The sequence below is a fragment of the Bufo gargarizans genome, chromosome 3 (assembly GCF_014858855.1).
Source record: "Bufo gargarizans isolate SCDJY-AF-19 chromosome 3, ASM1485885v1, whole genome shotgun sequence".
NCBI lineage: Eukaryota > Metazoa > Chordata > Amphibia > Anura > Bufonidae > Bufo > Bufo gargarizans.
In genome coordinates this window covers 121,113,212-121,125,317 of record NC_058082.1, presented here as the reverse complement: position 1 = coordinate 121,125,317, position 12,106 = coordinate 121,113,212, and the positions used below count along the sequence as shown (strand labels likewise).

Sequence of the window (12,106 nt, the reverse complement as noted above, 5' to 3'; positions counted from 1 at the left end):
ATGTTGTGAATGGTGTAACGGGAAAAAATAAAATAAAAAATAGCTGATTCACCATTTTTTTCTTCACTTCACTTACCCTAAAAATAAAATATGAGAATGAAATGTGAGAAAAAATAAATAAAAAATAAGTCACACTCCACAATGGTATCAATAAAAACTACAGATCGTCCTGCAAAAAATTAGCCCCCACACAGCTCCATAGACATAACTATAAAAAAAGTTATGGGGGTCAAAATATGGCGATGAAAAGAGAATATTTTTTTTCAAGGTTGTTTTTTTGTTTTTTCAGTATTAAAACACAAAAAAAAAAAAAAAAAAGACATAAATGTTGTATCTTTGTAACTGTACTGACCCAGAGAATGAAGGGCACATAGGGAATGCTGTAGAGACAAAACCCGTAAAACTGTTTTACAGAATTATATTTTTATCCCAATTATTCCCCATTTGGAATGTTTTTCCGGTTCCCCACTACATTGTATGGTCCCGCAAAAAAAAAAAACAAGAAACAAGCCCCTGTATAGCTATGTGAACGGAAAAAAAAAATAAAATAGTTATGGCTCCAGGAAAACAGGGACGGAAAATGAAAACACAAATATGAAAATTTATCAGGGACTTGACAGGGTTTGATTTATCAAAACTGGTGTAAAGTAGAACTGGCTTAGTTACCTATAGCAACCAATCAGATTCCACCTTTCATTTTTCAGAACTATTCGGGAAAATGAAAGGAGGAATCTGATTGGTCGCTATGGACAACTAAGCCAGTTTTACACATCTCCCCACAGTGTGAAAAGACCCTTACAGAAGTTTAAAACAACAACAAAAAAAAAACTGTGCCAAGAAGGAAGAAGCCTAGCGGTTTTTAGTTCTTTACCGCCACTCATGCCGCTTGTGTGTGACCATGACCCGGACAGAATACATTGTAATCTCCTCCCAGGACCCCGCTCTTTCCCCAGAGAGCCACCACCCATCATTACGTGGACTCGTCCCTTCCAAAACCGCAAGAACCTTTCCTCGGTAACATCACATGACGCCGAGAGGCGCAGTCCGCCGTATTCCAAGATGGCGTCACCCACGGGGGCCATGATTGTGGCGAGCAGAGCTCTGAGGTGCCTGCGTGCTGCGGGTGTGCAGAGGAACTACGCCGCCCTCAGCTCCAGAAGAGGTGAGGACCGACTGGGGCGGCGTGACGGGGACTACAAGCCCCAGCCTGTCGGAGCTCTTGTAACTGCTTTGCGGACGCCTCAGCGGCTGTGTGTGACGTCACTGACGTTGTCTTTGTCCTGTGGGTGACGTCACTGAACGTTGTTCTTTGTCCTGTGGGTGACGAGGCTGTGGAGCGCTGCACAAGGGGGGTGACGTCACTGCTACAGGGGCACACAGCTCCCCAAATCCTGACACCCGGGGACCATACAGCAGTGGCCTTGTAGCCAAAAAGCCATGTTCTGTAAATAATAAATGCCCTCAGTGGAGTTCACCTTACAGGCTCTGTTCACACAGGCCTTCTCTCCGTGGTTACAGTCGGTTTTCCCCTCTCAGACCCTATTATAAGCCAGGAGGTCACTGTTATCCATTCAAAAACAGATCTGGCTGAAGGAAAGCCATGACCTTAGTATGAGCTGAGCCTTATTTTTTTATCCTAAGGCCTCATGCACACGACCGTGCTGTTTTTTGCAGTCCGCAAACCGCGGATCTGCAAAAAAACAGAAGGCACCCGTGTTCCCTTTCGCTATTTGCGGAACGGAACGGGCGCCGGCAATATAATGCCTATTCTTGTCCGCAAATCGCGGACAAGAATAGGACATGTTGGTTTTTTTTTTGCGGTGCCGCGGAACGGAGCCACGGATGTGGACAGCACATGGAGTGCTGTCAGCATATTTTGAGGCTCCATTGAAATGAATGGGTCTGCATCCGAGCCGCCAAAACGGCTTTTTGCACTTGTTGTACATTACAGAAAAGGTGAAACTGAAAAGACCTGATTCCCCATAGTTTTGGTTTTGTGTTTACGGCTTTCACTATGAGCTAAAAATGACGTGACGACCTTTATTCAGGACGATTACGGTGATAGCACATTCCCATAGCTTCTCTGATGAATTGCTACTTTTAAAATAGTGTTTTTTTTTGTTTTGTTTTTTCACTGCCTTGCCACATTCTGACAACCACCCATAACCTTTTTATATATATATTTTTTTTTATTGGTACCATTTTGGTGTGCATACAATTTTTTTTTTTTATCCCTTTCTATTCAATTTTTTGGGGGCAGGGGAGTGCAGTGTGACTAAAAAAAAAGCAATTCAACCATTTTGATTCTGTGAGTTCACTGCTCATGATAAATATTTTTATATATTAAACTCTTCCCAACCAGCCAGGTCCGTAACCCCATAAGGACCCTTGACGTACATGTACGTCATATCTGGCCATGACTTAAAGTGTTTCTGTGATCAGAAATAACGTTATGTAGCGGACTGACATTAGCGATGGGCTAATATCAGCAGTACATAACAGTATGCTTGTTAACTCCCTGCCTGTTGCCGTAATAAGCTAATGAGCCTCTAGGTGCTATTAGGGTGTTGCTTCATCACCTAGAGGCTCAGTCTATGCACCCTTTGGCATGCCCAGGTCCAGTTGATTGACTTTCGAGTTCTCCTCATCATCCCATAAATCCCACGCCATCCCCTTTAGTATTTGGCGCAGGCGCAATGAGTGAAAAACGCTCTCCTGCTGCCAGCTTCCTTCCTTCGGCACAGGCGCAGCGAGGAAGCCGGCAGCAGGAGTGCGTCCTTCCCCTCTTTCAGAATATGGCGACACTAAAACATTATTTTGTCAAGCCATTTTTTGTCACCTTACATCACAAAAAGTGTAATTCCAAGCGATCAAAAAGTCATATGCACCTAGGGTTGGGCGATATACCGGTATCACGATATACCGCGGTATTAAAAAAACAGCAATATGGCGATATCGCTGTTTCCTAAATACCGCGGTATATTGTGGCGTCATAGAAGCGGTCATGTGCGCTGACCGCTTCTAAATCCGCGGCCGCCCGCCCCAGCATGAACCGATACTGACATTTGCAGAGTACTTGTATCCGTGCAAATGTCCCCGATACCTTCTGGCCGCTTGCGTGACTCGCATTCCCGGCACCCGACCTCTGAGAGGACGCTGTGATCCGTGCAATTAACCCCTCAGGTGTGGCACTAAGCATTTGCAATGCGCCGCACAGACAGAAGAAGGAGCGCCCGGCGGCCACGGCGCACGTGAGTATAATGCTGCTCACTAACATACCATGGCAGCCAGGGCTTCAGTAGCCTCCTGGCTGCCATGGTAACCGATCGGAGCCCCAGCATTACACTGCTGGGGCTCCGATAGGAACTGCCCACTGCCACCAATGATGGGAAGGGGACCCTGTGGCCACTGCCACTAATGATTAATACTGGGGGGGGGGTGCACTGCCCACTGCCACCAATCGGGGGGGGGGGGGCCCTGTGGCCACTGCCACCAATGATTAATACTGGGGGGGCACACTGCCACCAATGATGGGGGGGAGGGGGCCCCTGTGGCCACTGCCACCAATGATTAATACTAGGGGGGGGGGTTGAGTTACCAGAGGGGGCTGATAAGAGGGGGGGGCTGATCAGAGGCTGGGGGGCTGTTTTTTGGACTTTTGGTTGGTCAGTGGTCACAAAATTAATGTATTATTTATTTAATTGTTATAATTGGTATCGGTGAGTACTTAAATAAGAGTATCTGTACTCATACTCGGTCTAAAAAAAATGGTATCGGGACATCCCTACTATAAACCACTCGTTCTGGTACAGAATTAACCCTGTAATGGTTTTTGTTGTTACTAGAAGTCAATTGACTAGTTACAGATACCCGAAATGGTGAAAAATGACATATAAAAGTATAACAATTAACGTCTCCTTGTGGCTGCCTGGCTGCCCCCATACAGTATAACGTCTCCTTGTGGCTGCCCCCATACAGTGTAACGTCTCCTTGTGGCTGCCCCCATACAGTGTAACGTCTCCTTGTGGCTGCCCCCATACAGTGTAACGTCTCCTTGTGGCTGCCCCCATACAGTATAACGCCTCTGTGGCTGCCCCCATACAGTGTAACGTCTCCTTGTGGCTGCCCCCATACAGTGTAACGTCTCCTTGTGGCTGCCCCCATACAGTGTAACGTCTCCTTGTGGCTGCCCCCATACAGTGTAACGTCTCCTTGTGGCTGCCCCCATACAGTGTAACGTCTCCTTGTGGCTGCCCCCATACAGTGTAACGTCTCCTTGTGGCTGCCCCCATACAGTGTAACGTCTCCTTGTGGCTGCCCCCATACAGTGTAACGTCTCCTTGTGGCTGCCCCCATACAGTGTAACGTCTCCTTGTGGCTGCCCCCATACAGTGTAACGTCTCCTTGTGGCTGCCCCCATACAGTGTAACGTCTCCTTGTGGCTGCCCCCATACAGTGTAACGTCTCCTTGTGGCTGCCCCCATACAGTGTAACGTCTCCTTGTGGCTGCCCCCATACAGTGTAACGTCTCCTTGTGGCTGCCCCCATACAGTGTAACGTCTCCTTGTGGCTGCCCCCATACAGTGTAACGTCTCCTTGTGGCTGCCCCCATACAGTGTAACGTCTCCTTGTGGCTGCCCCCATACAGTGTAACGTCTCCTTGTGGCTGCCCCCATACAGTGTAACGTCTCCTTGTGGCTGCCCCCATACAGTGTAACGTCTCCTTGTGGCTGCCCCCATACAGTATAACGTCTCCTTGTGGCTGCCCCCATACAGTATAACGTCTCCTTGTGGCTGCCCCCATACAGTGTAACGTCTCCTTGTGGCCCTAAGTGTTTTTTTTTCTTCTAAATGGGCATTTATCGCGATAAATTTCTTAATATCGTTATCGTGGGAATATTTTTGATATCGTCCAACCCTATATGCACCCTAAAATAGTACCAATCAAACCGCCATCTCATACCGAAAAAAATTAGACCCTACATAAGACAGTCGCCCAATAAAAATAAACTATGGTTTTCAGAACATGGAGACACAAAAAAATCTTTTTTTTTTCAAAAATGCTTTATTATGTAAAACTGAAACAAACAACCAAAAAAAGTAATATTTGGTAATGTCGCGTCCGTAACAACCTGCTCTATAAAAATACCACATGATCTAACCTGTGAGATGAACATTGTAAATAACAAAAATAAAAAACTGTGCCAAAACAGCTATTTTTGTTTCCTTGCCTCACAAAAAGTGTAATATAGAGCAACCAAAAATCATATGGAACCTAAAATAATACCAACAAAACTACCACCTTATGCCATATTTTCCAAAATTGGGTCTTTTTTTGGGGAGTTTCTACTCTAGGGGTACATCAGGCAGTCTTCAAATGTGACATGACAACTTAAAATTATCCTAATGAAATCTGCCATCCAAAAACCGTATGGCATTCCTTTCCTTCTGCGCCCTGCCATGTGCCCGTACAGCAGTTTATGACCACATATGGGGTGTTTCTGTAAACTACAGAATCAGGGTAATAAATATTGAGTTTTGTATGGCTGTTAACCCTTGCTTTGTTACTGGAAAAAAATGCATTAAAATGGAAATCTGCCCAAAAAGTGAAATTCTGAAATGTAATCTACATTTTCCTTTAATTCTTGTGGAACACCTAAAGGGTTAACAAAGTTTGTAAAATCAATTTTGAATACCCTGAGGGGGGTAGTTTCTAAAATGGGGTCATTTTTGGGTGGTTTCTATTATGTAAGCCTCACAAAGTGACTTCAGACCTAAACTGGTCCTTAAAAAGTGGGTTTTGGAAATGTTCTGCTAATGCATTGGAGTGTATGAGAATAGCAATCTAATAATTGCTTGTTATAGTTCCCTATGGGAATAAAAAAAAAAACCTTAAAAAAAATATATATCGCCCTGCAAAAAATTAACCCTTATACAGCGCTATACACTTAACTACAAAAAACAGTTATGGGGTTCAGAATATGGCGACGAAAAAATAAATCCGATTTTTTTATTTTTAAGGTTTTTATTATTTTATCAGTATCAAAACTCAAGAAAAAATATATGTATAAGGTATTGCTGGATTCTAACTGACCTGTAGAATGAAAGTAATTGGTCAGTTTTATCACACATTGAACATTGTAAATAAAAAAAACTGTAAAATCGTGGCGGAATCTTTTTTTTTTTTTTATTCCATCCCATTTTGATTTTTTTTTTTTCCTTCTTTCCACTGCATCATATGCAATATTAAAGTGTAACTCAATCAAAATACATTTTTCCTATATGTTGTTGCTGCTGTGATGATAATCCATAATCACTAATTATTGTGTTCACATACCACTTGTTTAATAAGATTCCGTCCATAGCAACCGCTCCTCAAAAGACTTATTTCTGACAATCTTCTCAAGATGGCTGCCTATGCCACCCTCAGGCTAAGACCTCCCTAACTACCCAGAATTGCTTAGGCTCATTTCACCCCAACCAATCGGCTTTCTCCACCTCAGCCGTGTTAGCCCCCCCCCCATATCAAAATTTTTGAACAAAACATATGCAGTTGGTTAGATCAGGTTAGATCAGTTGTTGTTTGTGTTAGATCTCACACAGAAGTAGAGATATTAACAGTTATTTGCAGGGGGGGCTAACCCGTCATCAGCCCCCCCCCCCCCCCTTATCAAAAAATTTACCAAACAATTAGCTATTTTGGAAGATATTTGTTAGATTCGGTATGATCAACTAGTTGTTTTGTTAGATCTCACATAATTACAGACTTATTAAGTGATTAATGAGGGGTAAAATTTTCAGGTAAAATTTGATGCAGACTAATAGGCCTTCGTTAGATCTGGTAAGATCAAGTGATTTCAATCTTAGATCTGATATAATTACAGAGATATTATGGATATTTGGTATTACGTAAGGGGGAGCTAGCCCCCATATTTTATACTACCTAATATCTGTGTTTTCATGTAAAATATCTCTGTAATTATATGAGATCTAACGTTGAAACCATGTGATCTTACCGGATCTAACAAAGGCCTATTAGTCTGCATCAAATTTACCTGAAAATTGCATGTGGGGCCCCCCCCTCATTAATCACTTAATAAGTCTGTAATTATGTGAGATTTAACAAAACAACTAGTTGATCATACCGAATCTAACAAATATCTTCCAAAATAGCTAATTGTCTGGTAAATTTTTTGATAAGGGGGGCTGATGACGGGTTAGCCCCCCCTGCAAATGACTGTTAATATCTCTACTTCTGTGTGAGATCTAACGTAAACAACAATTGATCTAACCTGATCTAACCAACTGCATATGTTTTGCTCAAAAATGTTGATATGGGGGGGGGGGGGGGGGGGGGCTAACATGGCTGAGGTGCTTTCGCCACAGTTAAACACGCCCTCTTCCTCCTGAGAGCACATACATATTATCCTCTGCATTATATACTGGCAGTTTGGGGGGGTTATTTAATAGTGACATGGGACTAATATGAATATGTTCAGCTGACATTACATTATGTCAGCCAGGTTAATACCCATTTTTCTGATGACCGAAACCCTTTAATATTTATGTCTATTTAATTAATTTTGTACTTGGTCTAATAGAAAAGGGCGTGTTAACTAGAGGCTGTTGTAGCTTGGCGCGCACGCAGCATTCAGGACTGCCCACTGCTAAGTCCTCCGTCTTCTGTATATACAAGATAGGAGACAGAGGACACCTAGCAACGCTGTTTTAGCCGCACCACTGAAATGCCTGGGGGAGCAGCGAGAAAGCTGCAATTACTAGGTAATTCAATACCTATTGAAAAGTATTGACTAGGCAACTAAGGTAAACTTAGTGAGACCAAGCCAATTACATAGAAAAAAAATATATATATTAGAATGTTACCCTTTAAATGGTGTCGCTAGAAAGTACAACTTGGCCTGCAAAAACAAGCCCTCATACGGCTATGTGAACGGAAAAATAAAAAAGTTATGTCTCTGGGAAGGCAGGGAGCGCAAAACGGAAATGCAAAAACAAAAAAAAACCTCTGAGGTAGAAATGGTTAATAGTTTGGATGCAGCAATACTGCATCCAAATTCATTTACAGTATTTTTTTATAAAAATAGAAAAGGGGATTTGATTTTTAATATTTGTGTTTTTTTATATTTAAAAACTGCTATTTTTATCCCTGATTGCTTTCACCATAGACTTCAGTAGTGTACTATTGAAGTCTATAGGATGTTGACAGTCCTGCTATATGGCTTAACAGGCAGCTTACTATGGCCAGCCTGGGAGCCTTCACAAGGCCGTAGGCTGCCAAAGCAACTGAAAAGCCCTGCGATTTTGCCACAATAGGACGATGGAAGAAGTCCGCCCCCCTCTGTCTAACCCTTCAGATGCCGCCTTATAAACTGTCGAGCGATCAATGATCCCCCACAAGTTTCTGTCCATGTAAATGAGCCCTTATTTAACCCCTTGATAAGAAATACAGTACATCATTTGGGTTAAGGGGATATCTTGTGGGCCCGCTCCATACATGGCAAGTTCCAGCTGTATAATAGCTGATGCCTGCTGGCGATGGCCAGGATTAAATATGACTCTAATCCTAGTCATTTAACCCCTGAGATGTTATGGTCAATAGCAACTGAGGAATCTGCAGATATGAGCAGAAAACAGATCACTTGGAAGGACTAACATAAGTGTGGACATTATTTGTCACGTGGGCTGTGGACTGCTTGCATTATTTGTCACGTGAGCTGTGGACTGCTTGCATTATTTGTCACGTGAGTTGTGGACTGCTTGCATTATTTGTCACGTGGGCTGTGGACTGCTTGCATTATTTGTCACGTGAGCTGTGGACTGCTTGCATTATTTGTCACGTGAGTTGTGGACTGCTTGCATTATTTGTCACGTGGGCTGTGGACTGCTTGCATTATTTGTCACGTGGGCTGTGGACTGCTTGCATTATTTGTCACGTGAGCTGTGGACTGCTTGCATTATTTGTCACGTGAGTTGTGGACTGCTTGCATTATTTGTCACGTGGGCTGTGGACTGCTTTCATTATTTGTCACGTGGGCTGTGGACTGCTTGCATTATTTGTCACGTGGGCTGTGGACTGCTTTCATTATTTGTCACGTGGGCTGTGGACTGCTTTCATTATTTGTCACGTGGGCTGTGGACTGCTTTCATTATTTGTCACGTGGGCTGTGGACTGCTTGCATTATCCTATGTTTCATGACCTAGTTTTCAACCAGTTTTAATTGCCAGACGCTGATCTCCACTTTGGTTTCCCCTTATGCAGATATATCATTCAAACTGGATGAGAAAACTGCCCACAGTAGCCTGGACCTGTTCAAGAAGGACACAGGGGTCATCTTTCATATACTAGGCATTGACCCCTCCAAAGTCGCCCAGAATCTTGAGCGTTTCCGTGAGTGGGCGGTTGTTCTTGGAGACACACCGATTGTGAGTGGTCGGCATTACTGGGAGGTGACTGTGAAGAAGTCCAATGAGTTCCGCGTAGGTGTGGCAGATGCTGACATGTCCAGAGATGAGTGCATTGGTGTAAGCAGCCGCTCATGGGTCTTTGCATATAGCCATAAAAAATGGAATGGAATGGTGGTAAATAAAATAATCCCAATTACCAACATTGGCCACCCAAGCAAAGTAGGCCTGCTGGTGGACTATGAAGGTGGCAAACTCTGCCTTGTGGACCCCGAAAAAGGCTCCCTCATCCATACTCTCAACGCGGACTTCCGAGGCCCAATTGTGCCAGCATTTGCCTTGTGGGATGGAGAACTTCTTACCCACTCAGGCTTAGATGTCCCGGACATTCTGTGAAGCCCTAGAAAGTGTTGCCATAAAAGTGCCTATTCAGCTATCCTGGCATTAAAGGGGTTGTCTGTCTGTTTAATATTGATGACCTATCCCCAGGATTGGCGGGGTTCGGACTCCTGGCAACTCTGACGATCCTGTTTTAGGAGGTCGCAGAAGTCCTCGCAGCTAACTAAGCACAGCGCCGTCCTTTGGATAGTGGCTGTGCTTGGTATCGCAGCTCAGCCCCATTCACTTGAATGGGATTGAACTGCACCTAGGCCATGTGATCGATGAGCATGATGTCACTGGCACTCACCAGAGCACCCTGTGGCCATTCAAACAGCTGATCAGCAGGGGTGCTGGGGGTCTTACTATTATTAGATATGGTTGACTTATCTCGAGGAATAGGCCATCAATATGAAAATCTGGGGATAACTTCTTTAAACAGGTAAAGCTTTGTTATTGATATTCCAGGATGTACGATATAAGGAACATTGTGTTTAGTCTTTGCTTTGACTTTCTAAGTATTTCGATTATGAACAGTATCCGTGTGGAATTTGCTCTAATATTTTCCGAATGTATGGAGATATATTTTCATGTTGTGCCAAAGTGTGAAAAGAGTCAGTTACACATTAATAATCGCAGCCGCAGCAAGTGAATTTCAAGAATGAATTATCCTCGGCATTAAATATATAGAATCAAATGAAGACTAAGTTACATTTATAAGTGTGATTTAGGTGGAAAAATTTGCGTTCCCCCAGGCCATATGCACATGGGATTATTTTTTTTTTTTTTGTGTGTGTGTAGTTTCCAGGTGCATTTAGTTGTGATTCTGCAATGAATCCGTGGCCAACTGTGTTACATGCGGGCTTGGCAGTGAATTTCACCCGACGCATTGCAAGCAGTGCAATCTGCAGTGACTACATCGACTTTAAAATCCACATCACAGGTCAATTTCCGAGGATCTCATCTCCTTAGCTTGTACTGTTTTAGGGCTTGTTCACACGGCTGTTGTGCGGCCGTTCCGTTCATTGGGGGCCGCAATTTGCGGTCTCCAATGCACGTGCAACGTCCATGCGGCGGCCGGGACGGATCCAGACCCATTCAACTTGAATGGGTCTGTGATCCGTCCGCACCACAAAAAAAATAAAATAAAATGTTCTATTTTTTTGCGGTGCAGAGGCACAGCCAGAAAGTTCTTCCGTGGGGTTCCGATCCGTGCTTCCGTTCTGCATCTCCGTGATTGCGAACCCATTCAAGGGAACGGGTCCGCATCCGGTGCCCATGTATTGTGTACCTGCCGTATGCGAGCTGCAATACGGCCACGGGTACACAACGGCCGTGTCAACAAGCCCTTACCCTGTGTATTTTCCGCACGCAAATCCATGCATAATATGCATTGTGTGTCTGTGACCTTAGGGTATGTGCAGATGTGGTGGAAAAACCACAGAATCGGAGGCAGAAAATCTGAGGCATATTACCATACCTGCAACGTGGAGGAGATTTTGCAAAAATCAGCAGAGGAAATTTACTTGCTGTGCAGATCTGAAGTCTGCAGCATTTCAATTTATGCTGCGGATTTTGTAGTGTATAGGATGGAGTGTAACATGTGCAGATTTTTGCAGCAGATCCTTCACATATTTTTTCCACCACTGGAATATCCACCCCATGTGGCGGTGCCCTTACTGTAGCCCTGACATTTACATTCAGACCATAGAAGGTTCGGAACCTAAGGCCTCTTTGACACGAGCGTGTCCGGATAAGGTCCAGATGCGTTGCGGCAAACCCGAGCGAGTAGGTACACAATTGCAGTCAGTTTTTAACTGCGATTGCGTTCCGTTGTTCAGTTTTTATCACGCGGGTGCAATGTGTTTTGCATGCGCATGATAAAAAACTGAATGTGGTACCCAGACCCGAACTTCTTCACAGAAGTTCAGGTTTGGGTTCAAGGTTGTGTAGATTGTATTATTTCCCCTTATAACATGGTTATAAGGGAAAATAATAGCATTCTGAATACAGAATTCTTAGTGCAATAGGGCTGGAGGGGTTAAAAAATTTTTTAACTCCCCTTTAATCCACTTGTTCGCGCAGTCGGCATCTCCTCTGTCTTCTTTTTTGAGGAATAGGACCTTTGATGACATCACTACGCTCATCACATGGTCCGTCACATGATCTTTTACCATGGCAATGGATCATGTGATGGACCATGTGATGAGCGTAGTGACGTCATCAAAGGTCCTATTCCTCAAAGAAGAAGACAGAAGAGATGCCCGCTGCGCAAACAAGTGGATTAAGGTGAGTTAAAAAAAAT

General features: G+C 43.8%; 1 protein-coding gene across 1 annotated transcript; it reads left to right on the top strand.

Moving 5' to 3' along the window:
* The first annotated feature begins 933 nt into the window (after positions 1–933).
* SPRYD4 (SPRY domain containing 4) lies at positions 934–10,498 on the top strand. Its single transcript, XM_044285855.1, has 2 exons — positions 934–1,162; positions 9,281–10,498. The coding sequence occupies exons 1-2, from the start codon at positions 1,060–1,062 to the stop codon at positions 9,817–9,819; spliced, it is 642 nt and encodes a 213-aa protein (XP_044141790.1). The 5' UTR covers positions 934–1,059; the 3' UTR covers positions 9,820–10,498.
* Positions 10,499–12,106: the final 1,608 nt, after the last annotated feature.